General features: G+C 37.7%; 4 protein-coding genes across 7 annotated transcripts; 2 read left to right on the forward strand and 2 right to left on the reverse strand.

Moving 5' to 3' along the window:
* Positions 1-691: 691 nt before the first annotated feature.
* LOC106440500 (cysteine-rich receptor-like protein kinase 10) lies at positions 692-9,779 on the reverse strand. 3 transcript variants are annotated; one of them, XM_048741070.1, is made up of 8 exons: positions 9,591-9,779; positions 2,624-3,398; positions 2,322-2,459; positions 2,106-2,242; positions 1,777-1,987; positions 1,447-1,684; positions 1,223-1,373; positions 692-1,141 (listed from the first exon to the last, which is right to left on the reverse strand). In XM_048741070.1, exons 1-8 carry the CDS (start codon positions 9,633-9,635, stop codon positions 818-820), a joined length of 2,019 nt encoding a protein of 672 aa, XP_048597027.1. In that variant the 5' UTR covers positions 9,636-9,779; the 3' UTR covers positions 692-817. The 3 variants fall into 3 exon arrangements, with proteins under 3 accessions (XP_048597027.1, XP_048597032.1, XP_048597029.1); XM_048741075.1 differs by having other exon boundaries at positions 2,106-2,221; positions 9,591-9,778; XM_048741072.1 differs by having other exon boundaries at positions 2,106-2,224; positions 9,591-9,778.
* Positions 9,780-10,953: 1,174 nt separating this feature from the next.
* On the forward strand, positions 10,954-13,730 carry LOC106440439 (cysteine-rich receptor-like protein kinase 10). Of its 2 annotated transcripts, none has more exons than XM_013882105.3 (7): positions 10,954-11,871; positions 12,014-12,151; positions 12,230-12,348; positions 12,425-12,635; positions 12,728-12,965; positions 13,044-13,194; positions 13,273-13,730. In XM_013882105.3, the coding sequence occupies exons 1-7, from the start codon at positions 11,052-11,054 to the stop codon at positions 13,600-13,602; spliced, it is 2,007 nt and encodes a 668-aa protein (XP_013737559.2). In that variant the 5' UTR covers positions 10,954-11,051; the 3' UTR covers positions 13,603-13,730. The 2 variants fall into 2 exon arrangements, with proteins under 2 accessions (XP_013737559.2, XP_048597041.1); XM_048741084.1 differs by having other exon boundaries at positions 10,970-11,871; positions 12,233-12,348.
* Positions 13,731-13,756: 26 nt separating this feature from the next.
* Positions 13,757-16,776, reverse strand: LOC106440404 (putative cysteine-rich receptor-like protein kinase 16). Its single transcript, XM_013882062.3, has 8 exons — positions 15,912-16,776; positions 15,565-15,696; positions 15,441-15,482; positions 15,238-15,359; positions 14,921-15,131; positions 14,585-14,822; positions 14,342-14,495; positions 13,757-14,235 (listed from the first exon to the last, which is right to left on the reverse strand). The coding sequence occupies exons 1-8, from the start codon at positions 16,684-16,686 to the stop codon at positions 13,900-13,902; spliced, it is 2,010 nt and encodes a 669-aa protein (XP_013737516.2). The 5' UTR covers positions 16,687-16,776; the 3' UTR covers positions 13,757-13,899.
* A 2,387-nt stretch (positions 16,777-19,163) lies between these two features.
* On the forward strand, positions 19,164-22,960 carry LOC106440447 (cysteine-rich receptor-like protein kinase 19). Its single transcript, XM_048741086.1, has 8 exons — positions 19,164-20,452; positions 20,616-20,753; positions 20,835-20,956; positions 21,465-21,525; positions 21,561-21,710; positions 21,798-22,035; positions 22,117-22,270; positions 22,356-22,960. The coding sequence occupies exons 1-8, from the start codon at positions 19,633-19,635 to the stop codon at positions 22,668-22,670; spliced, it is 1,998 nt and encodes a 665-aa protein (XP_048597043.1). The 5' UTR covers positions 19,164-19,632; the 3' UTR covers positions 22,671-22,960.
* Positions 22,961-24,266: the final 1,306 nt, after the last annotated feature.

Genomic DNA, 24,266 nt, shown 5'->3' on the forward strand with positions numbered 1-24,266 from the left:
AATTAGTTAAATAGTCATCATCATAATTTATTTGTTAATCACAGGTCGAAGTGGATTCTTCTAACTCCTACCAAAAGATGTATAGCTTTTCAATTAACTTGAAATGCCAAGCTAACAAAAATTTCATTTATTGTATATATAGAATAATTTTCTGTCATCAAAATAGTACATTGTTTTTTGCAAAGTAATTTATTCATCTGAAAAAATATTTTACAATGAATTAGTAGAATAACTACTATGTAAAACAAATTAACTACTCTTTCCCTCACTGCGTTTGAATGGGAGTGTGAGTGTGCTTTACTCTCAACCACATACTATTCTACTTTTAATGTACATATATAACAAATCTAAACACATACTAGTATAAATGTTATAATGGTAATCTAATAGTTAATTACAGGCCTTGATGCAACTTTAGCTGATGTCTTTTATAAAGGAGACAATTTTTTTGTGGGACATATTTTCAAACCTAAGAAAAAACGTGTCAATAGCTTGCATTTCATACATACTTCGAATTACAACCTACGTAATTCTTCTATTTCATAATTAGTGTCATTTTCACACTTTTTATTACAAAAAATATTATTTTAAACTTTCAGTTTAATATTAATTGTAAATTGCATTAGTTTTTAAAATAATTTTATTTATAACGCTATTAGTTAATTAAGTGTAATTAATAAGAACATAAATATATTCCAAACATTTTCTTAATATATGTAAAAAATATCAAAAAGACACTCTTCATACAAACATTTCTACATCTAAAGAAGATTTAAAACAACGTCCAATAACATAAGTTGATATAGGCATTTCATTTTTAACGAGGATATAATTCAGTGATTGATGCGTTGTCAATCGACCAAGGGACAGAGTTGCTTTTAGTAGATTTTTCTGAATCAAGCAGGTCTTTTTTGGGTCTACTCTGAGCGAAAAACTTCGGTTGCTTAGGCACTGGTAAAGTCACAGTGTTACTACTGAGCATCATAACAATGGTTGATAAGGTTGGACGGTGCGCAGGATCTTCTTGAACACATAAAAGACCGATATGGATGCATCGAACCACTTTATTCATTTCGCAATTATGTCTCGTAACCGGAGCCACCAGATCTAATGGTGTCTGGTTTTTCCAGAGCCTCCATGCCTAAATGTTAAATTGATAAATGTATGAGAGAAATACAGCATAAAACATCAGAAATGGACAAATATAAAACTTAAAACTCACGTATGTGACCAAGTCTTGTGCACCTTCTGTCCCGAAGAAGCTGCTATTTTTCTTGCCGCTTATAATCTCAAGAACTAACACTCCGAAGCTATAGACATCAGATTTCATTGAGTACTGGCCACGCATCGCATATTCAGGAGACATGTAACCGCTGGAATTCAGAACAACAAAAACTTTAGTCTTTTGGGGAAAAAATATCCAAGTGAGCTAAGAGGAAGACTTACTAAGTCCCAACTATCCTCCTTGTACTCTCCTCGGTTTGGTCCATTCCAAAGATCCTAGCCATTCCAAAATCAGCAACTTTCGGATTCATATCCGCATCAAGGAGAATGTTACTTGCTTTGAGGTCACGGTGTATGATTGTGAGTCGTGAATCTTGATGAAGATATAGAATCCCTCTAGCAATTCCACCAATGATCTTGTACCTGTGACTCCAGTCCAGCTGACCTTCCTTAGCAGGGTCTGCATGCATCCATACATTTTTATTTAGCTCTAAATACTTGCAAAAGCTAAAACTAAGAACACGATGGAGCAAAGTATTAAGTGTAACTGACCAAAGAGGAAGTAGTCAAGACTTTTGTTAGGCACATACTCATAGACCAGTATCCTTTCTTTTCCTTCTATACAAAATCCAAGAAGCCTAGCCAGATTTCTATGCTGAAGCTTTGCAACAACTGCAACCTCGTTCTTAAACTCTGCGTCACCTTGTCCTGAAGTTTTCGACAATCTCTTAACCGCAACTTCAGTCCCATTCGGTAATGTACCCTAACAGTTACATCAGCATCACCCGGTTGTTTATATAAATACATTGAACCCAAATTTAAATGATAATAGTACACAAAATCAGGTTCAGTTTAAGGAACTAAATAGTAGTAGTACTAACCTTGTAAACCTCGCCAAAACCACCTCGACCAATATTGTTACTCTCTGAAAAATCATTTGTTGCAGCTAGAATCGTTCTATAATCCAGTTGCAGCGAGTCTGCGCTTGATATTTCATCTTCTTTTGCACAATGAAAGTCTTAGTAAAGTGAGAAAAAATGCTTAAGATTGACATTAATCAGACTGGATAAAGATTGGTTCCATAGGATGAATTTTACCATCAATTGAAGGTGCTGTATCATAAGCCTTCTTCTTCCTCTTTGTTAAGAAACAATAACCAGCTATCAAAAGCAGAACAACCACTATAACTGGCACAACAATGGCTACCACCGACATGTTTGAATTCCCACCTTTCCCTGCTTTCCAAACATCATTTTCTTACAATCAGAAAGTTAGTATTAAAAAAAATCTAAAATCAGTACGAAAGGACAAAACCTTCAATAGTTTGATTGTTATTTTTGAGATATCAATGCCCAAAAAAACAGAGCTCTGGCCAAAAAAAATAAAACAGAGCTCTGACCAGGTCGTTCAGGAGCTGAAACCGGTGGTGGTGGTGGTGGTGGCAGGGCTTTGACGGCGGTTTGGTTGTAAAACGGATAAGTCTCGAATCTTGAATTACAACTCGGCAGAATAAATCTTCCTCCAATCTTGTCTTGAGGTAACTGATTGAAGGAGATTCGCAGACAAGTCAAACAATCTTGATCGGTCAGATCAGGAGTGCACTGAACCAGTAAGTAAACAGTCTGAGATGTTGTGAACTTAGCTTTTCTCGCATCGAACTTTCTAGGACTTGACACCGCGTTGGTGACGGCTTGGCTCAGGTTCGACATGAGCACATTACCGAATCCATCTAGCTGGTTAGATGGAATCATCGTGTCATTCCTAAAGACAGCTTCACCGTTTCTTGAAAGTGTCGAGAGAATAGTCCGGTGAGAGTATCTGAGCATACACTCGTCGTAATAGAGCACGGCTTCTCTCTCGTTCGGACAACGAGAGAGTGAGTCGTTGACGGAGAAGATGACGCAGCTGCGGCAAACTTCCGGCGAGAGGTCTCCACGGCAGAGGAAAAGTCCGGTGACTCTGTCGGGGGCTTGTCCCGATGCGGCGGTTTGGAACCCGGTGGAGTATGAGGCGTTGAGGGAAGAGAGAGAAGTCAAAACGGTTCTGAGATTGGTGGAGTAAGTGCTGTTGCTTGAGTAAGTTGTAGTGTTCGGACAGTCATGGTACACATAAGTATGGTTTTGCGCGCAAATTGTGAGGACTGATGAGAATATGAAAACACAAAAGAAATATGTGTAATGTTACAAAGTCAAGAACTTGCGTATACAAGTTAATGTGGAGCCCATCATCATAAATTCTTACAGTATTATTTGTCTGATTCTTCTTCTATATAAAGCATGTAATGCATTGTGATCAGATTGCCCCTTTCGAACGTAATAACATCAATCTCTCTTATTTGGTATACTACTTCTTCTTCTCATTTATTAAGATTATTATTCTTTTCTACTTTCTATTATTTACGTAACATGATCAAACAAATAGACACCTCTTATATATGAAACAATATATAATATAATTATAACACGTTATCAGCACGATCACTCTATTATTATAATTCTTTCTTTTGATTATTATGTTCGGAGTGGGGCCTCCATTTTATTTGTTTATGATTACCGGAGTGCGGCCCTGCCGCCCCGCCTTTTATTGTTAATTTTACAATGGTTGCTTAAGGCACCATGATGGCCGGTATACCGCCTAAACATTTAACTTGTTATTTTATATTTGAGTCCATTATCATAATTTATTATTTTACAGATTTGATCACCTTAATATTTTTGCTTTCAAATTTGACGGATAATTTTATCCCCATAGATAACTAAATATATTTAAGTAGGCACATATATTTATATATATGTTTAAATTGATAAATTTTATAATTGCTCACTGATTGTTTATGATTAATTTTTTTTTCTATCTTATGTTTTTCTTTTACCTCCAACGGTCATATATAAATTTAAAAAAAAAAAAAAAAAAAAAAAAAAATTACTTTCTAAACGGCTAGTTAACGGCTATGAACAGTGTTTTTATCTATAAATATACTCATTTCTCACTCATTTACTTCATCCAAAACATTTCATCTTCTCTCAAATATTTTCAAATCGCTCCATTACGGTTTATCATTACAAAAAGGATGATTCGCATATTTTTGGTTGTATGTGCAATTCTAATTTTTGCTTCTATGTACGGTCTTTTTATCGGAGAATTTGCTCCTGAGGAATTTACGCTCAATGTCGGTTTACTTTTCTATGCGCTGTTTCTCCTTGTAATTGCGTGTATTATTAATATAAATGGTTCATTTTAAAATTATGAAATTCTAATATATTATTTGATTTTAGAAATCCAATGGCAAACATGGAGAAGCTCCAATTCCCCGCTCTAGACATCACCGGCACCAACTACATTTCATGGGTTACAAATGTCGAACTTCATCTTGAATCTCTTGGTCTATCCGAGACCGTTAAAGAGATTAATACTTCAACGCCTCAAGAAAAGGCTAAATCGGTGATCTTCCTTAGAAGACACCTTGATGAAAGTATTATTTATGACTATGCCAACATGAGAGATCCTAAAGAGCTATGGAAGTCTCTGAAAGATCGTTTTGATCATCAGAAAGACATAACACTTCCACTTGCTCGGGATGAATGGCAGAGTCTGAGATTTCAAGATTTCGACAAAGTGATGAATTACAACTCGGCTGTGTTAGGAATTGTGGCCAAATTGAGATATTGTGGTGAAACAATCACCGAATCTCAAATGCTTGAGAAGACATACACCACATTCCATAAGAGCCACATCACCCTACAACAACAGTACAGGTTGCGGGGATATACCAAATTTTCAGAATTAATTGTGGCGCTTCTCATAGCAGAAAAGAACAACGAGCTTCTGATCAAGAATCACATGACTCGTCCAACTGGTTCAAAACCGTTTCCTGAAGCAAACGCGTTAGATGCGAAGAAACCAGTCAAGGAAAATAAAGCCTATTGGGGTCGCGGTCGTGGTCGTCAAAACTACCGTGGACGTGGACGAAAGTACAATCCACAAGATAGGAAGTCATTCCAGTGGGTCCGCTCTGAGCAAACCCCTAAGGGAAAAGAACACCAAGGAAATACCTCCCAGAAGCGAGAAGAAGCTTGTTTCAGATGCGGTACTAAGGGACATTGGTCTCGTTTATGTCGTACCCCTGCACACCTTTGCGCTCTATACAAAGAGTCCGTCAAAGGAAAAGAAAAGGAAGTAAACTTTGCGGAACATTCTGAGGGTACAACGCACCTCGATGCGTCTGACTTTGTGAATGATTTCGAGGAGACCGCTATCACGGAAGCCTAAGTGCCCATCATGTGACTCTTGAAATTCCACAATTATATCATAAATAATTGTTGTTTGTGGAAGATTAATGTATAATTATTGTGTGCTTTTCACCTTCTTATGTATAATTATTATGTGTTTAATGTTTGCTAATGATGTATAATATTTTATGAATAATATTATCTTATGTTAATTCTTTTTGTTTGTCTCAGAAATGGACATTACAAATGGAACATCAACCAAGATCAATGCTAGAGATATTTGTATACCAGATAGTGGAACAACGCACACTATTCTGAAGCACAGAAAATATTTTTCTGAACTAAAACCGACAAATATCACTGTTAATACAATATCAGGTCCTGCAGACTTGATCGAAGGGATTGGTAAAGCCCATTTCACGTTACCCAACGGGACAAAATTCTCGATAAATAATGCACTATTTTCTCCAAATTCTAAAAGGAATTTGTTGAGTTTTAAAGACATATATCTTCAAGGATTTGATACTCAGTCTGCAACTGAGGATGGAAAGAAGTATATGTATATTACTCTTGAGAAATCGGGAAAACAAAAGGTATTGGAAAAATTACCAAAACTCTCTTCTGGTCTACATCATACATATATAAGTGCCATTGAATCACATTTGGTGATCAAAGAAAATTCTAGTGATTTTACACTATGGCATGATCGTCTTGGTCATCCAGGCACTACAATGATGCGAAAAATCATCGAGAACTCACATGGTCATTCACTGAAACCCCAAGAAGTTTATCAAGGGAATAAAATGACATGTACTGCGTGTTCTCTTGGAAAGTTGATTATAAGACCATCGCCAACCAAAATAGATAAAGAGTTACCAAAGTTCCTTGAACGAATTCAAGGTGATATTTGTGGACCTATACATCCACCTTGTGGACCATTCTATTATTTTATGGTAATGATCGACGCGTCGAGTAGATGGTCACACGTTTGTCTATTGTCCTCTCGAAATATGGCATTTGCGAGATTTTTATCTCAGATAATCAAACTAAGAGCTCAGTTTCCTGATTATCCGATAAAGAGAGTTAGACTGGACAACGCTGGTGAATTTACCTCCCAAGCATTCAATGATTATTGTATGGTAACTGGAATTGATGTTGAACATCCTGTTGCTCATGTTCATACACAAAATGGTTTGGCCGAATCATTAATTAAACGTCTGCAACTGATTGCAAGACCATTGATTATGAAATCTAAACTCCCAACTTCTGTGTGGGGACATGCTATTGTGCATGCAGAAGTATTGATTCGAATAAGACCAAGTGCATATCACAAATACTCTCCAATACAGTTAGCCTTTGGACGAGAACCAAACATTTCTCATCTAAGAATTTTTGGTTGCGCTGTATATGTGCCGATTGCACCTCCCCAACGTACAAAGATGGGACCTCAAAGGAGGTTAGGGATATATGTTGGTTGTGACTCTCCATCAATTATACGATACCTAGAACCGCAAACTGGTGACGTATTTACGGCACGTTTTGCTGATTGTCACTTTGATGAAAAAGTATTCCCAGTTCTAGGGGGAGAAAATAAACAAGTAGGAAAGGATATCAAATGGTGTGTACCATCTTTATTACACCTTGATCCTCCTACAAAACAATCGGAATTAGAGGTCCGTCGGATTATGCATTTACAAAGCATCGCAAATCAACTACCCGATGCTTTTGCAGACACCAAATTGGTTACAAAATCCCATATACCGGCTGCAAATACTCCTGCTCGCGTAGAAATGCCACATGAACGTGGAGTAGAAGATAATACACGAGAGTCTAAAATACGCTTGAAGCGTGGTAGACCTATTGGTTCTAAGGATAAGAATCCTAGAAAACGAAAGGAGTCAGAAAAACAAAATCTTTCCAATATAGAAGAAAAGTTGGAAGAGATTAACAACGAGGTCAATGACAATGTTGAACATCATGATTCTGAAGAAAATCATGAGATTTCTATTAACTACATTCATAATAGAAAAATATGGAATCGAAACAAAGTGAATGGTGTTGATGATCTTTTCTCATACTTTGTTTCGAAGGAAATAGATGAAGAGAATGATGACCCTGAACCAAAATCTATCTTGGAGTGTCAAAGGAGACATGATTGGATAAAATGGAAAGATGCAATACAAGTCGAACTTGATTCACTTAACAAACGAGAGGTATTTGGTCCCATTATAATCACACCTGAAGCTGTGAAGCCAGTTGGTTACAAATGGGTTTTCGTTCGGAAACGAAATGAGAAAAACGAGGTTATGAGATATAAAGCTCGCCTTGTAGCTCAAGGATTTTCTCAAAGACCTGGAATCGATTATGAAGAAACATATTCTCCTGTTATGGATGCAATCACATTTAGATTTTTGATGAGTCTTGCGGCTAATCAAAATCTAGAGATGCGTCTAATGGACGTTGTTACTGCATACTTATATGGATCTTTGGACACTGATATTTATATGAGAATCCCTGACGGATTTAAAATGCCAGAACCATTAAGTTCTAAACCTAAAGAGTTATGTGCAATAAAATTGCAAAGATCATTATACGGTTTAAAACAGTCTGGACGCATGTGGTATAATCGTCTCAGTGAACATCTAACTAAAGAAGGATATGTAAACAATCCTATATGCCCATGTGTTTTCATCAAGAAAACATCATCTGGATTTGTTATCATTGCCGTATATGTTGATGACCTAAATATTATTGGGACTAAAGTCGAAATACAAAAGGCATCTGATTATTTAAAAGGAGAATTTGAGATGAAAGATCTCGGACAAACAAAGTATTGTCTTGGCCTACAAATTGAGCATTCTCAAAAGGGTATATTTGTACACCAGTCTACATATACGAAAAGAGTGTTGAAACGATTCAACATGGACAAATCGACTCCACTTAGTACTCCTATGGTCGTCAGATCACTTAATGTCGAAAATGATCCCTTTCGACCACACGAAGAAAATGAAGATATACTTGGTCCTGAAGTGCCATATTTAAGTGCAATAGGAGCACTTATGTATCTTGCTAATTGTACTCGGCCTGATATATCATTTGCTGTTAATCTTTTGGCAAGATTTAGTTCATCCCCTACGCAAAGACATTGGAATGGGATCAAACATGTCTTTCGCTATCTCCAAGGAACGATTGATTTAGGATTATTTTATCCTAATAATACTAACGGAGAAATGGTTGGCTTTGCAGATGCAGGATATTTATCTGACCCCCATAAAGCTCGATCACAAACAGGGTACGTCTTCACGGTTGGAGGAACCGCTATATCATGGCGATCCCAGAAACAAACACTTGTAGCCACTTCTTCGAACCATGCTGAAATAATTGCTCTTCATGAAGCGAGTAGAGAATGTGTTTGGCTCAGATCAATAAGTAAACACATCCTATCAAGTAGTGGGATCAACGTCGACTCAAAACCGACCATCATAAATGAAGACAATGCAGCATGTGTCGCTCAAACAAAGGAAGGATACATCAAAAGTGACCGAACCAAACATATTCCACCAAAGTTCTTCTCATATACCCAAGAACTCGAGAAGAATAAAGAAATTGAAGTGAGATATGTTCGATCCTGTGATAATGCTGCAGACCTCTTTACGAAGTCGCTATCCACTACGACATTCAGAAAACATGTTTACAACATTGGAATGCGTCATCAACAAGACCTGTAATGATCGTCTATTCGAGGGGGAGCTTCTGAGTTGTACTCTTTTTGCCTTACTATGGTTTTTCCTACTGGGTTTTCCTATTAAGGTTTTTAATGAGGCAACATGATGCTGGTCTCCAAGGGGGAGTGTTACAAAGTCAAGAACTTGCGTATACAAGTTAATGTGGAGCCCATCATCATAAATTCTTACAGTATTATTTGTCTGATTCTTCTTCTATATAAAGCATGTAATGCATTGTGATCAGATTGCCCCTTTCGAACGTAATAACATCAATCTCTCTTATTTGGTATACTACTTCTTCTTCTCATTTATTAAGATTATTATTCTTTTCTACTTTCTATTATTTACGTAACATGATCAAACAAATAGACACCTCTTATATATGAAACAATATATAATATAATTATAACATGTAAGACATTTTTTTTTTCCTTCGATTTGTTTGATGCTTGCACATACTATGAAATAATTGGTTTTGTTCCTCTCTGTGGCCATGATGATGGTCTTGTGACGAAGATAAGTCAATCAAAGTCAAAGTAAACGTAAATGGTGACTTTTCTCAATGGGTGAGTTGAATTTTCCTGCACAACTTTTGTTCCCTGCTAATCTACGGCTATAAATCTTTATGTAACATTTCTCTAATCCATGCCATTATGTCAAATTGTTAACCAATAGGCTACCAACAAGCAATGATGGCCTGCTTTCCTATTCAATGTTTTTTCTTTAATTGACTTTTCTTACCAATGACTAAAGTCAAGGTGATCTAGATTCTTTTTGATCCAAAAAAATGAATAGAAGTTCTGCTTCATATTCTTCATCTTTTACTTTACTGAACCCTTTTTTTCGTTAGTTGTAAATAAAAAACTAGAAGTGAATCGAAATAGATTTACTTCTAAATGCTATTATTAGAATCAAATATAGAGCGAGTTGGAGATAGTCTAAAGTTTTCCCTGCAAAATACAACAAGAAATATCAGAACATCTCCAATGTAAAATTTTATTTTTTTCTCCAAAATGAAATAAAAATAAATATAGAGTAAAAATGTTCCAACCCTACTCCATTTTCCACTCTATAATGGAATAATGAACAAACAAAAAATAGATTACTCTATTTATAGAGTAAATCTTATTATAGAATAAAAAATATAGTAGAATTTGAATACTTTTTACTCCATTTTAAAAGAAAAAATAGTGTTGGATTGGAGATACCACGTCCTCATTAAATTTTGCACTAATCCATTAGCTTCGGACCTATTGCCAATCGGCCGACACTTTTTCCATTATACTATACCTAACAAGCATTTATGAGTAAACTAATTTATAGGCTTATGATCTCTTCACTGCACAACGTTAATCAATCTCCATTAACTAAGCGAATACTGATAGCGCTATCCACCGTATGCTCATCTCATTTTCGTGGAAGGACCAGCCTTATTGTCACATCTCTTTCTGAATTCAATTGTTATTGTATCTCATTCCGCCATAACGCTATGACGTAGTTCCATAAATGTCTCATGTCAAAGACCTAGTCATGGTTTTAAGTTTTAACCTATTTTTTTGAATAAATATTTAAATTGATAACGGTCTTGTCAGGTTTATAAAGTTTTTTCTTCAATCGCTCACCAAAAGAAATGTTAATTATTGTTTAGTAACTAGTTACCTACCTACCCAAGTGGGGAGGCAAAGACAATTCAAGACAAGACGCGTTTACGTTGACCTTGACTTATCGTCGCTACGTAACACTGGTCACTGGCCACAAAAACCATCCTCTGTTTCGTCCTAATATATACAGTCACTTGATATAAACAAAAAGAAAATCAATTTGTTTTCATTACTACCAAAGCATCTCAAAGCTTGATCAAGAAACTCCAGTTATGTCTTCTTCTTCCACCACTTTCGTATTCCTCTTCCTTTTCTCCTTTCTCACAAGCTTCAGAGCTTCTGCTCAAGGCCAAGATCCTACTTACATATACCAAATCTGTCCAAACACCACAACTTTCTCCAGAAACAACAGCACTTACTCCACCAATCTCAGAACCCTTTTGTCTTCCCTCTCTTCCCCCAACGCCTCCTACTCCACCGGATTTCAAAACGCCACCGCCGGGCAAGCCCCTGACAGAGTCACCGGACTTTTCCTCTGTCGAGGAGACGTCTCGACCGAAGTTTGCCGCAGATGCGTCGTCTTTGCCGTAAACGACACGTTAAGTCGGTGTCCGAACGAGAGAGAGGTGACGCTCTATTACGACGAGTGTATGCTAAGATACTCCAACGGCAACATTCTCTCGACCCTTAACACCAACGGAGGCATCATCTTGTACAACACTCAGAACGTTACATCGAACCAAATTGGGTTCAGAGACTTGGTCTTGTCCACCATGAACCAAGCAGCCACCGTGGCATCCACCAGTCCTCGGAGAGTCGCTGCCGGCAAGGGCAACTTCACAGCGTTCCAGACTTTGTACGGACTTGTTCAGTGCACTCCTGATCTGATAAGTCAAGACTGTTTGCGTTGTCTGAATCAGATCGTCAATCAATTGCCTATGGACAAGATCGGGGGAAGACTTATTGTGCCGAGCTGTAGTTCTAGATACGAGCTTTACCCGTTTTACAATGAATCCGCCGTTCCAACGCCACCACCACCGCCATCACCTCCGCCGGTTTCTACTCCTCCTGTGTCAGCTCCTCCTCCACCTGGTCAGACCTCTGTTTCCTTTCTCTGTTTTTCTTGTTCATGTTTCCATAGAAAGCTCTGTTTTTTGGGACAGAACATTTGATTTGTTAGTCGTCTGCCATTGTCTGATCTTTTGATTAAGAAAATGATGTTTGTGAAAAGCAGGGAAAGGCGGGAACTCAACTGTGCTTGTGGTAGCCATTGTTGTGCCTATTATAGTAGCTATTCTGCTTTTCATAGCTGGTTATTGTTTCCTTACAAAGAGGGCAAAGAAGGCTTATCACACAACATCTGCATTTGATGGTAAGTTATCAACATTTTTTGGGGTTTGGAGTTTGATTAGTGTCTTATTTAGCTTCTAAGGGTTTCATTGTGCAACAGGAGATGATATAACAACCTCAGACTCGCTGCAGCTCGATTATAGATCGATTCAAACTGCAACTGCTGATTTTGCAGAGAGTAATAAGATTGGTGAAGGTGGATTTGGTGAGGTTTACAAGGTACTATTACTGCCTTAAGTTGTGTGTTTTGTCTTGAAAATTTGTGGCAACACATTGATGCTGATGGTAATGATAGGGTACATTATTGGATGGGACTGAAGTTGCAGTGAAGAAACTGTCAAAGTCATCTGGACAAGGTGACGTGGAGTTCAAGAACGAGGTTGTTCTTGTTGCAAAGCTACAACATAGGAATCTGGTTAGACTTCTTGGGTTTTGTTTAGAAGGAGAAGAGAGAGTACTAGTCTATGAATATGTGCCCAACAAAAGCCTTGACTACTTCCTCTTTGGTCAGTAATATTTAACACTTTGTTTCAATGATTCTTGAGACATTGGGGATGCAAATCGTTAAGAGTTAACTGTAATATATGGTTGTGCACAGACCCTGCAAAGCAAGCTCAGCTGGATTGGTCTCGACGTTACAAGATTATTGGCGGCGTTGCTAGAGGGATTCTATATCTTCATCAAGATTCACGGCTCACAATCATACATCGTGACCTCAAAGCAAGTAACATTCTCTTAGATGGGGATATGAATCCTAAAATTGCCGATTTTGGAATGGCTAGGATCTTTGGATTGGACCAAACACAAGAGAACACAAGCAGAATAGTTGGCACCTAGTAAGTCTTCCTACTTCTCATAAGTTGGATTTTGTTTAACTTTAGTTTGCTAACAAATGTTTTTGTTGTGGATTTCAGTGGTTACATGTCTCCTGAATATGCAATGCATGGTCAATACTCAATGAAATCTGATGTCTATAGCTTCGGAGTGTTAGTTCTTGAGATTATAAGCGGCAAGAAAAACAGCAGCTTCTACCAAACTGATGGTGCACATGACTTGGTCTCATATGTAAGTGAAGAGCCAAGCAAGTTCCATATTTATCTAGTCATGGTTTCAAGTGTTGATTGATTGATTAATATTTTCTAGGCGTGGAGGCTTTGGAGTAATGGGACACCACTAGACCTGGTGGATCCAGTTATTGTAGATAATTGCCAAAGGAATGAAGTTGTTCGATGTGTCCATATCGGTCTTTTGTGTGTTCAAGAAGATCCGGTAGAGCGTCCGACCTTGTCAACCATCGTTCTGATGCTCACCAGTAATACTGTGACATTACCTGTGCCTAGGCAACCAGGTCTTTACTTTCCAAGTAGACCGGAAAAAGAAAAAGATCCGCTTGATTCGGCCCAATATACAACAACCCAATCTCTCGCAGGATCTGTTGATGATGCCTCGATCACAGATGTATATCCTCGTTGAAGACCAGTTCTGTTGAAGACAAACATAGTATCTTCATGCCTGATTTCTAAATCAATTGGTGTTGAAAATAAGTGTGATAGTTTGTATTGTTATTGTAACCTCAAGCATATAGTATGAGTTGTATACTATTTACACGTTTCTTCTAGAAGAAAAATAGTCACTTGTAATAAAAACTTCAATTGTAGAACGGACTGTAGCATTATACAGTTTACCACTTACAAAAACATTAAAGTGAAACTTACTATGCTTCTTATGTTTTGCTAGTGAGCATTAGATTATAACAAAAAAAAAAAAAATTTAACGAGGATTAACATTTGTGATCGATGCATCATCAATGGAACAAGTAAAAGACATGGTAGACTTAGACGGACCAGACTCCAAGCTATCGGCTAATGGGTTTAGATCAGATCTGACCCTGAAGAAAAATCCAGGTGGTTGAGGCACAGGCAATGTAATGGAAGTATTAGTGAGCATCTGAAACACTGTGGACATGGTTGGACGATCTGCAGGATTTTCTTGAACGCACAATAACCCAATATGGATGCATCTAGTGACTTCATCTTTATCATAATTCTCTCCCATGGCCGGGTCCATCAGTTCCAACAATGATTCGTTGTTCCATAGCCTCCAAGCCTGTTAAGTCATTTGTCAAGAAACTCATTGTTCAGAGTCAAAATTATAGTAAAAACTTAAAAGAGAGTAGGAAAGTTTGAGACTGTAGTGGTTTTTTAGTACTAACATATGTCACCAAGTTCCCTACTGAATTATCTATCTGGTGAAAGCTACTATTCTTTTTGCCAACGATAATCTCTAGAGTCAATACTCCAAAACTATAAACATCAGATTTCATCGAGAACTGCCCATTCGCCACATACTCTGGAGACATGTAACCGCTGAAAAACACATCAGATATCACTTTCAGTTTTATCCTAAACAAAAAAAATGGAGAGACAGTGTGTAAACTAAAAGGAAAAATATTTACAATGTTCCAACTACTCTTCCTGTATTGGCTTCAGTCTGGTCAACTCTGAAGTTTCTTGCCATTCCAAAATCCGAGATTTTTGGGTTCATGTCAGCATCTAAGAGAATGTTACTAGCTTTAAGGTCACGATGTATGATTGTTAGCCGTGAATCTTGATGAAGATATAGAATCCCACGAGTGATTCCACCGATAATGTTATACCTTTTTCTCCAATCCAGCTGACTCCTCTTTCTATGGTCTACACATGCAACGTATAAACCATTAGTCTACGTCTTTGATATCAACATTAATGATTTCATAGAAAAGAAGTGTATATATATATCATATGTTTCTAACCAAAAAGGAAATAATCAAGACTTTTGTTGGGCACAAACTCATAGACGAGTATCTTTTCTTCTCTTTCGACAGAGAACCCGAGAAGCTTAACCAGGTTTCGATGTTGGAGCTTTGCTACAAGGAGAACCTCGTTCTGAAACTCTTGTTCCCCTTGACCTGAAGAATTAGACAGCCTCTTCACAGCAACTTCTGTTCCATTCGGGAACGTTCCCTGTCAAGTCATATGATCTTCACTCACTATCAGAATTACTTTTGTTTAATATGCACCTAAGATTATAACATAAACTACTAGTTGAGAGAGTTTAAGAACATTATGCCTTGTAAACTTCACCAAATCCACCATGACCTAGCTTGTTACTCTCATGAAAATTACATGTAGCCGCTTCAATTGCTTTAAAATCGAATTGAAGTGAACCTGAAGTTGTAATATCATCTGCATCTGAAAGTATACGTTGTGTTATGCTAAGAGCGTATCCAAGGGACTTTAACAGTTTTCGCAAAAAGAGACATAATCTTTTACCATCATATTGTGGTTCAGTACCATAAGTTGTCATTGATCTCCCTGCAAGAGAAATATAACCGTTTGAGAAGAGACTAGAAGACATAAATGTTCACTTTGTGCCAAATCATGAAGAACAACTCACTTTCAGTTGCAAATTCTTGGTACGTTTTCCTCCTCCTACATAGAGCAAGCCCTAGTGCAAGTAGCACACTACTCATGAAGGTGAGAAGAACAATGATTCCAACGATAGTTCCTGTAGAAATCTTTTTGCTATCTGAACATGCACAAGTCACATAGGTTACTTGCAGTTAAGGGAACATATGGGACTAAAGGTAATAATGTAAGGTTCAAACTAGATTCATGAGTGGGACTAATGGGCAGTATAAACGTATGTTAGGACAACAGCAGAGCAGATCAAACAAACTTTAATCATGGTTAGCTAAAACATTAAAAAAAATAGAGCAGGACACAGTAGTTTTGAGGTTATACCTTTTTTATGAGTAGTTGGCGAGGTCTGATTCTGAAAAACTCCAAAGAATGGATAGAGATCCCATTCCATGAAACAACTCAGCCTCATTGTAAGACCACCTTGTTTCCCACTGCAACACGACCTATAGTCATCCACGTTCTGTCTTAAACATTTGGCGCAGTTCCAGGGAGATATATCTTTACTACATAGCACAAAAGCGTAGATGTTCCGCGAAGTCCCTATTTTCTGTATGCCGGCACCATAGTACATAGGGTTAGAAGATGAGGTAGCTTGAGCGATCACACGAAGCATCAAAGCCTCCCATGTATTATCAAACTCTGTCAAGTTGACTTGGAAAGCTGCTGTATTGTACACCTTATAACTTGGTTCCATCTCGAGTGTTCCAAAAAACAAACGGTTGGAGTAACGTATCATGCAAAGAGTCTCCTTCTCGAACCAGAGGAGACCTTCTGTCTGATTAGGACATGTCTCCATCAACTCATTAGAAGCAAGGTGGATACAGTTTGAGCATACCTTTGGTTCAGTACCTGGGATGCACATCCCCACAGCATACACACGATCTGATCCTTGTCCAACGGAAGAATTGTAGAAGCCGCCACGACCTGAGACATTAGAAGCGAGAGAAGAGAGGAGGAGGCCACGGTTTGTATCAAACTTACCATGGGGTATGAAAAAACCGGTTTCACTGCATTTGTGTGCACACGCTACATGAAAGCCTACAAGGAAGAACCATAAGATTAGTAATAGATTCTCCAGTTTCATTTTGAAGATCATAAAGATGATGTTTGTGTTAGGATAGCAAGCAAATGTGTGTGTGTGTGTATATATTCATACACTTATCTCCAAAAAACATCTTTGCGTCAATCAAAATTTCCGTTCCAAGTTGTCATTGACCCACTGCATATGTCCCTTTGTCTTGGTCAATGTCTAATTAAGTTGACTAGTATTCTGTTTTAAGTCAAGCGTAGTCAACATGTTGGTACTTGTAGAAAGAATGTTGCAATTTCATGAATGAACCATGTGGCTCCGAAAAGAACACGTTGTAGAAGAAAGTGAAGAAGAAAATGGTAACGAAATGGCTAGCAGAGTAAGTCTGTCGAAGACGAATATGACTACAAAGTAAATCCAAAAAACTAAGACTCATTAGGTTCTTCACAATTTTTATCTCTTTGGCATTGCACTCCAAATGTGGAATACAGGAACATGCTTGTAAATTTGGTTTTGGAGAACTCAGATGACTATTCAAGTCAAAAATGGCGCACATACTCCAAAGGCTTTGGAGTTGATCGTAGACTCGCTAGACTCAAGGCCATCTCGTTCTTGTTGGTTGAGGAACATGTAAACTGATCAGGAAATTACTGAACACATACGACCCAGGTCGATGTCTCTTGTCTTTCTCTAAAAGTTCTCTACAATGGTTTGATCCACTAGTTCTAAGGGTGGCCCACTTCTCCATACCCTCCAAGCCTGGTAACAAAATTTAATTTAGTCAAGAACATGCCATTATGGCAAGCTGGCACCAAAACAGATATACTTAAGTTCTACTCACATGTGACAATATTCTCCACAATATACTTAGGTATGTGTGAAACACGTATTAAGGGTTTGCAATAGTGTTGCCTTCAATGGTGATGACTGGATCTGGTGTTGGCTTGGAGCCGTTAATGTAGTTGGATGCACTCAGCTTAGCAATGTTTGCCATATCGACATGAAGGAGAGTGCTGGTGTTGGTGACAAGAGTGTCGGTGGTGTTGTTTGCACCGGTGTTAACGGGAGCGGCGTTGTTGTTTGCTGCCATGGCGGATTTTTTTTTTTTTTTTTGAGGGTTTTTGATTATGGATCAAAGCTCTGACACCATATGAAGGTAAGAAGACTGAATGATTATTATTGACGTAGGGAGTTTACATTTATACAGAATGTATGATAGTATAAAAGGTAACAAAATATTTAGAGAGTTATGATGATTGATTACAATCCAAGATTGTAGTGATTTGATTGATTATATTCTGATTCCTTATACTCTCTGCATGGTTCTCCAAAGAACGGTTTGCGTAATGAACCATGCAGAGTGTGTTGGTGTCTGGCCATGAATAAGCCTCAGTTTGGTTGGGAGTCTTGGGGACAACTCTGTATTAGCTCTGTAACTCCTTCGGTTATACAGTCGAAGCAATCCTTTGTTTCTGATCCGGGGATGCATAAGCCCATTGCGAAGACTTGGTTTGGTTCCTGTCCAATAAAAGAGTTGTAGGAAAAGGCATCTCCAGCCGTTACGTTTAGAGGCAAGAGACGAGAGGATGAGTAGACGGTTTGAGTCGTAAGTAGAGTTGGGTCTGAAAGTCTCTGCACTGTCCTCGCATATTTGTCCAGACACGGGAACAAAACTGAAACGAGGATAACCAATAAGATCGGCAAGAGATTGTTTCTAACCAATTTTTGAAAAAAAATCATTTGTTTCTTGTATTGGAAGGGTCAAAGCTAAATAGGCTTGTGTTCTTGGATTTGTCAATACTGGAGGCTCAAAATACATCATGTTGGCAATTATTAAAAGGCTTTAGATACGTGAAGTCACTAGTAAAATGTTAATTAAATTGAACAGGTACAACTCCAGACTATAAAAATTATTAATTTATAGAGTTTCTTATGTACTCCCTGTGTTCTTTGATGATAGATTTTTTAGAAAAAAGTTTGTTTCAAAAATATGTATTTTTTGTGTTTTTATGAAAAAATTGTATACTTCAAAAAATTAATTGACTTTATTGAATTACTATTGGTTAAAAGTTATTGAATTACTATTGGTTAAAAGTTATTGAAAATTACAGAAAATAATATATTTATTATGGTAGTTTAATGTGTTTTCTTATATGTGTGAAAATACTAAAAATATATCTTTGTGAAACAGAGAGGTAGTATTCAATAAAGATTGGAGACAATCTAGATTGATGCAGTAATCAAAAGAAGAGAATGAAAACGGTATAAAAATCTTTCATGTTGAACAATATAATTTTATTCTTAGGTCTTTGAGTGTTCAAAAAAAGAATTCTTATTAGGAATTGAAATCATGTATTAATGATGTACATAAGGCTACCTACTCAAATATAATAATGTCCCATAATTGGACGCTTGACCAGCCCTGGTTGGATATGTTAGTACTATTATTTTAAAAAGCGTTGACGATACTCGCCAATAAGAAGTTAACATTGAATTGTAAGAAATTGCATCTTTTACACATAACGTATAGGCTTGGCTAATGGCAGGGCCGGTCCTGATTTAAAGCTGGATGAAATATTTGCCTAGGTCCTCAATTTTTTTCGAAAAAAACTATATGAACGTAAGCCTTTAAATTTATTTAAAAAGTTTTCAAATTTGTAAAAAAAAGTTTTATGAATTTTTTTACTAAAGCACTTAGGGCCTCTAAAATCTTACTAAACATTTCATCACATTTATTAAAGACTCAATGGAAGGCATGACCGTTTCTAGATAAAACTAGATGAAACATTCACTTAGAACCCCAAATTTTTGTAAAGAAAATTATATGAACATAGATCCCTAAATTTATAGAAAAAAGTTCCCAAATTTGAAAAAAAAAATTATTGAAATTTTTACTAAGTCCACTGAAGCCAAAAAAACAAGGCTAATGGCTTTTTATCACATTTATTAAAGACTCAATAGAAGAAAAAAATAAACAAACACGAAGGAAAATAATAAGAACGAACTGGAGATATGTCTGCTTGTGCCTCCTTTTGTTCTGTTTTCTTCATTGCCTTACTTGCGAGCTTAAGATCTTATGCACAGCAACCAGACCCTACTTACATATACCATCTTTGTCCAAACACGACAACTTACTCCCGAAACAGCACATACTCTTCCAACATTAGAACTCTTTTGTCCTCTCTTTCTTCCAACAGCCGTTCTTCCTCTACCGGATTTTACAGCACAGCGGCAGGTCAAAGCCCTGACTTGGTGTTCGGCCTTTTCCTTTGCCGGGGGGATCTCCCGCCAGAAGTCTGCGGTAATTGTGTCGTCTTTGCTGCCAGCGACACTCTCAAAAAATGTCCAGAGGAGAAGATTGGGTTGATATGGTACGACCAGTGCATGCTTCGATACTCTGACCGGAATATTTTCTTGGAATCTTCACTCCAAAATGGAACAAACGGAATACTCATGTGGAACACTCGAGATGTTCCAAAAAACCAATCAGAACGGTTTCGTGATGAAGTGTTCTCTCTGATGAACAAGTGTGCAAACGAGGCTGTTAATAGTTCAAAAAGGTTTGCGGTTAGCAAGTCCAACTTCACATCGGTTGAGACACTTTATGGGCTGGCTCAGTGCACACCCGATTTGACGAGTGGTGATTGTTTTAATTGTCTACAACGGACCATCAGTTCATTACCCACAGCCCAAATTGGGGGAAGACTTCTTATGCCGAGTTGTAACTCAAGGTACGAGCTCTACAAATTCTTCGAAGAAACTGCCACATCAATACCTCAACCTCCTAAACCTCAGTTGGATTCAGCTCCTCCACCGCCTTCCCAAGAAGCTGGTCTGAATATTCACTTCCCTTTGATTACATGTTTCAACACAACTTTTCTTGTGAGAGATTCAAGACTTGCATGCTAGAACAAGCGTTCATATGTAATCTGACTCTTTTGTCATAATCATATGTTTTCTTTTTCTTTTTTTCTTTTTTTTTTTTGTGAATACAGGAAAAGGCAGAAACTCATCTGTCATAGCAATCGCTGTTGTTGTTCCAATCACAGTCATTTTTGTTCTTCTCGTAGCTGTTTTCATTTTCTGGGCTAAAAAGAAAAGGAGAACTTATGAGACGGAACCACTTGCTGAAGGTAAAAAGTGAAATGATAAACTATGCATTCTCAGGTTGAATGATTATTCTGTTGTGATCCAGATGTTAAATGTTTTGACAGATAGGGACGATATTACAACTGCAGGGTCACTTCAGTTTGATTTTAAGGCAATTGAGGCAGCAACTGATAATTTTTCTGAAACTAACAAACTTGGTCAAGGTGGATTTGGGCAAGTCTACAAGGTATTACCATTGCATAGGGCTTCAGATGTAATTGATTATAATAAAATAAATTTCATAACACATTAATATAAAGTAGGTTTAGAGTTATAGAAACTTGAACATGTTCTAAATTGTGTAACCTTTGTCAAAAGCTTCAACTTCTCTCAATATCAAATGATGTAAATCTTTATAGTGGAAAGCGAAAGAAGGCTTAGTTGTTTGACAAAGTACTTACATGTAATTCAACTCGGCAACTCCATCAGTGTACTCTGTTTTTCCTCTGTTTAATCATATTACTCGCATGTATTTTTGAGCATTTAAGATGTGTGGTAGTAAGTAGGATAACCTACTCACTTAAAGAATTTTTCTATAATCGCCACACCATCACACACAATTTCCAACTCAACAAAGCTGCAGAATAGAAAGAACTGTACTTATCTTTAATTACATTTCTCCATTTGGACTTCTTCATTACTGATAATTCCCACACTGACTTATTCTTTGTAAAACAACTTATTATTGCTTATAGGGCACCTTTCCTAGTGGAATACAAGTTGCGGTGAAGAGGTTATCTAAAACATCAGGACAAGGTGAAAGAGAGCTTTTTTTTTTTCAAAAAAAAAAGGTGAAAGAGAGTTCGAGAACGAAGTTGTTGTTGTGGCAAAACTTCAGCATAGAAATTTGGTAAGACTACTTGGTTTTTGTTTGGAAGGGGAAGAAAAGATACTTATCTATGAGTTTGTGCCCAACAAAAGCCTTGATTACTTCCTTTTTGGTAAGCTGAGTTCAATACCTAACCTAATATATCATTTGCAGATTTCATGCCGTTTAGAAAAATATATATTAAAATATGCATGTGCAGACTCGACGATGCAGAACCAGCTGGACTGGAAAATACGGTACAAGATCATTAAAGGAATTGCTAGAGGGATTATATATCTTCATCAAGATTCACGACTCACAATCATTCATCGTGATCTCAAAGCCGGTAACATCTTACTGGACGCTGATATGAACCCGAAAGTTGCAGATTTTGGAATGGCAAGAATTTTTGGAATGGACCAAACGGAAGCCAATACGAAAAGAATAGTCGGAACCTAGTAAGCTTTACTGTTCCATTATATGCCTATGTAGACAGTAATAATGCTTTTATTAACTTAACATTTCAAGAATATCGGCAGTGGTTATATGTCTCCGGAATATGCAATGTACGGCCAATTCTCCATGAAATCAGATGTGTACAGTTTTGGAGTCTTAGTTCTTGAGATTATAAGTGGTAAAAAGAACAACAGTCTCTATCAAATGGATGGTACAGCTGGCAATTTAGTTACATATGTGAGTATACACCTTAATACTTTCATTTACTTATTTTGCTTTATTTAACAGTGACCAACGTTTTGGTTATTAAAATCTTTAATAGACATGGAGTCTATGGAGCAATGGATCGCCATTAGAGCTCATGGATGCATCCTTTCGAGATAATTATCAAACAGACGAAGTTACGAGATGCATTCATATCGCTTTACTATGTGTTCAGGGAGAAGCTGAAGATCGTCCAACCATGCCAGAGATCGTCCAGTTGCTCACTTCTAGCTCCATCGCTCTCACTTTGCCTCGACCACCTGGATTGTTCTTCCGAAGTAAGCATGAACAAGTCAGAGTGGATCCTAGTATTGACACGTTTGCCATGGGTTCTGTGGACGGGGCTTCTATTACTCAAGTAGCTCCTCGTTGAAAACAAAACTATTCATAAATAAAAAAATTGATTTGAAATAAGGATTGAAGACTGTTACGTATAAGATTTAGAGACTCATGAATATTTCATCCGGACCTTGTTTTTTTTCCTATGAGGTATTCAAGACCTTTTGTAGTCTACCTTTTAAGTGACGATCTTGGGTATAATGTCGTGATATACGCTATATCTGTTGTAATTACTGTATTCCAGCACTTTAGGAAAGTAGGTTAAGCACTCATATATATACTTGTAGTCGTCATATGGAATAATACAGAAAACCTTTTACCCTATTATGGCTTCTCTCTTGGCTTGTCATGGTATCAGAGCCTGACCAAGTCTTTCACTAAACAAATCTCTTACAAGAATGGCGGAAACAGGAAACCGGGTCGCAACTGAAGTGAGGAGAACGATCTCTCCATATGATTTGACTGCAGCAGATAACTCAGGAGCTGTGATCTCCCATCTGATTCTGAAGAGCAACAACTATGATGAGTGGGCTTGTGGTTTTCGCACAGCTCTTCGTTTAAGAAAGAAGTTCGGGTTCCTGGATGGAGGATTGGTGGACTATTAACGCTTTGATCGTTTCATGGATGAAGATGACGATTCATCCAGATTTGTTGACAAACATATCGCACCGTGATGTAGCGATAGAACTATGGGAACATATAAGGAAGATGTTCTCGGTATCTAATGGGCCGAGGAATCAGAAGATGAAGGCTGACTTAGCAACCTGCAAACAGAGTGGTATGTCTGGTGGAGGCATATTATGGGAAGCTCAACAAGATTTGGGACAACATAAACAACTACAGACCACTTCGCACATGTACATGAGGTCGCTGCCAGTGTAATGACATGGTTCATCAGTTTTTGTACGGTCTTGATGATACACACTTTCATACGATTCGATCAAGCTTGACTTCTCAGGTACCTCTGCCAAGTCTCGAAGAAGTCTACAATATCCTCAGACAAGAAAAAGATGTCTTTAACAATCGACATATTGTCGAAGATAATCCAGAGATCACGGCGTTTGCAGCTCAGACGCGACTTCGTTACAAAACAGAGGATCGAGAAAGACAGGGCCCATGTAGGCACTGTAATCGTGGAGGGCATTCATCTGATAACTTCTTCGTCGTCATAGGTTACCCTAAGTGGTGGGGTGATCGGCTTAAGGGAAGGTCAAACCAATAGATCAATCAAAGAGGCCGCGGCAGAGCATCATCAAACAATGGTGGCAGTATCGAGGATCCACAACCTATTACAGGTTCTTTTGGTACTCATCCCAAAGATACACACTCAAACTTTCTCGTTCATCAATGTGCAATTGTATAACAGGTAACAACACTTGAATATTACATCTAAATAGTCTATGTGCATTTTATTGAAATGCTTAGGTTTGTTTTAATAAACTTTCGTATAGTAGCTCTCTCAGACACGAACATCGAGGAGACCTTGCGATTCACGATCTCAGGCGCCGGTGAGGCTCTTTATCGCCGGCGCTGGCCACCATCTCTTCTCTGCTCTCTGCTCTTCACGCTACTGCTTGTCCTTTGTTTTTGCTCTGCTTTGTTTCTCTTCATGTTCTGTGAAGGAAGGAGA

This window comes from Brassica napus, chromosome A1 (assembly GCF_020379485.1).
Source record: "Brassica napus cultivar Da-Ae chromosome A1, Da-Ae, whole genome shotgun sequence".
Taxonomy (NCBI): domain Eukaryota; kingdom Viridiplantae; phylum Streptophyta; class Magnoliopsida; order Brassicales; family Brassicaceae; genus Brassica; species Brassica napus.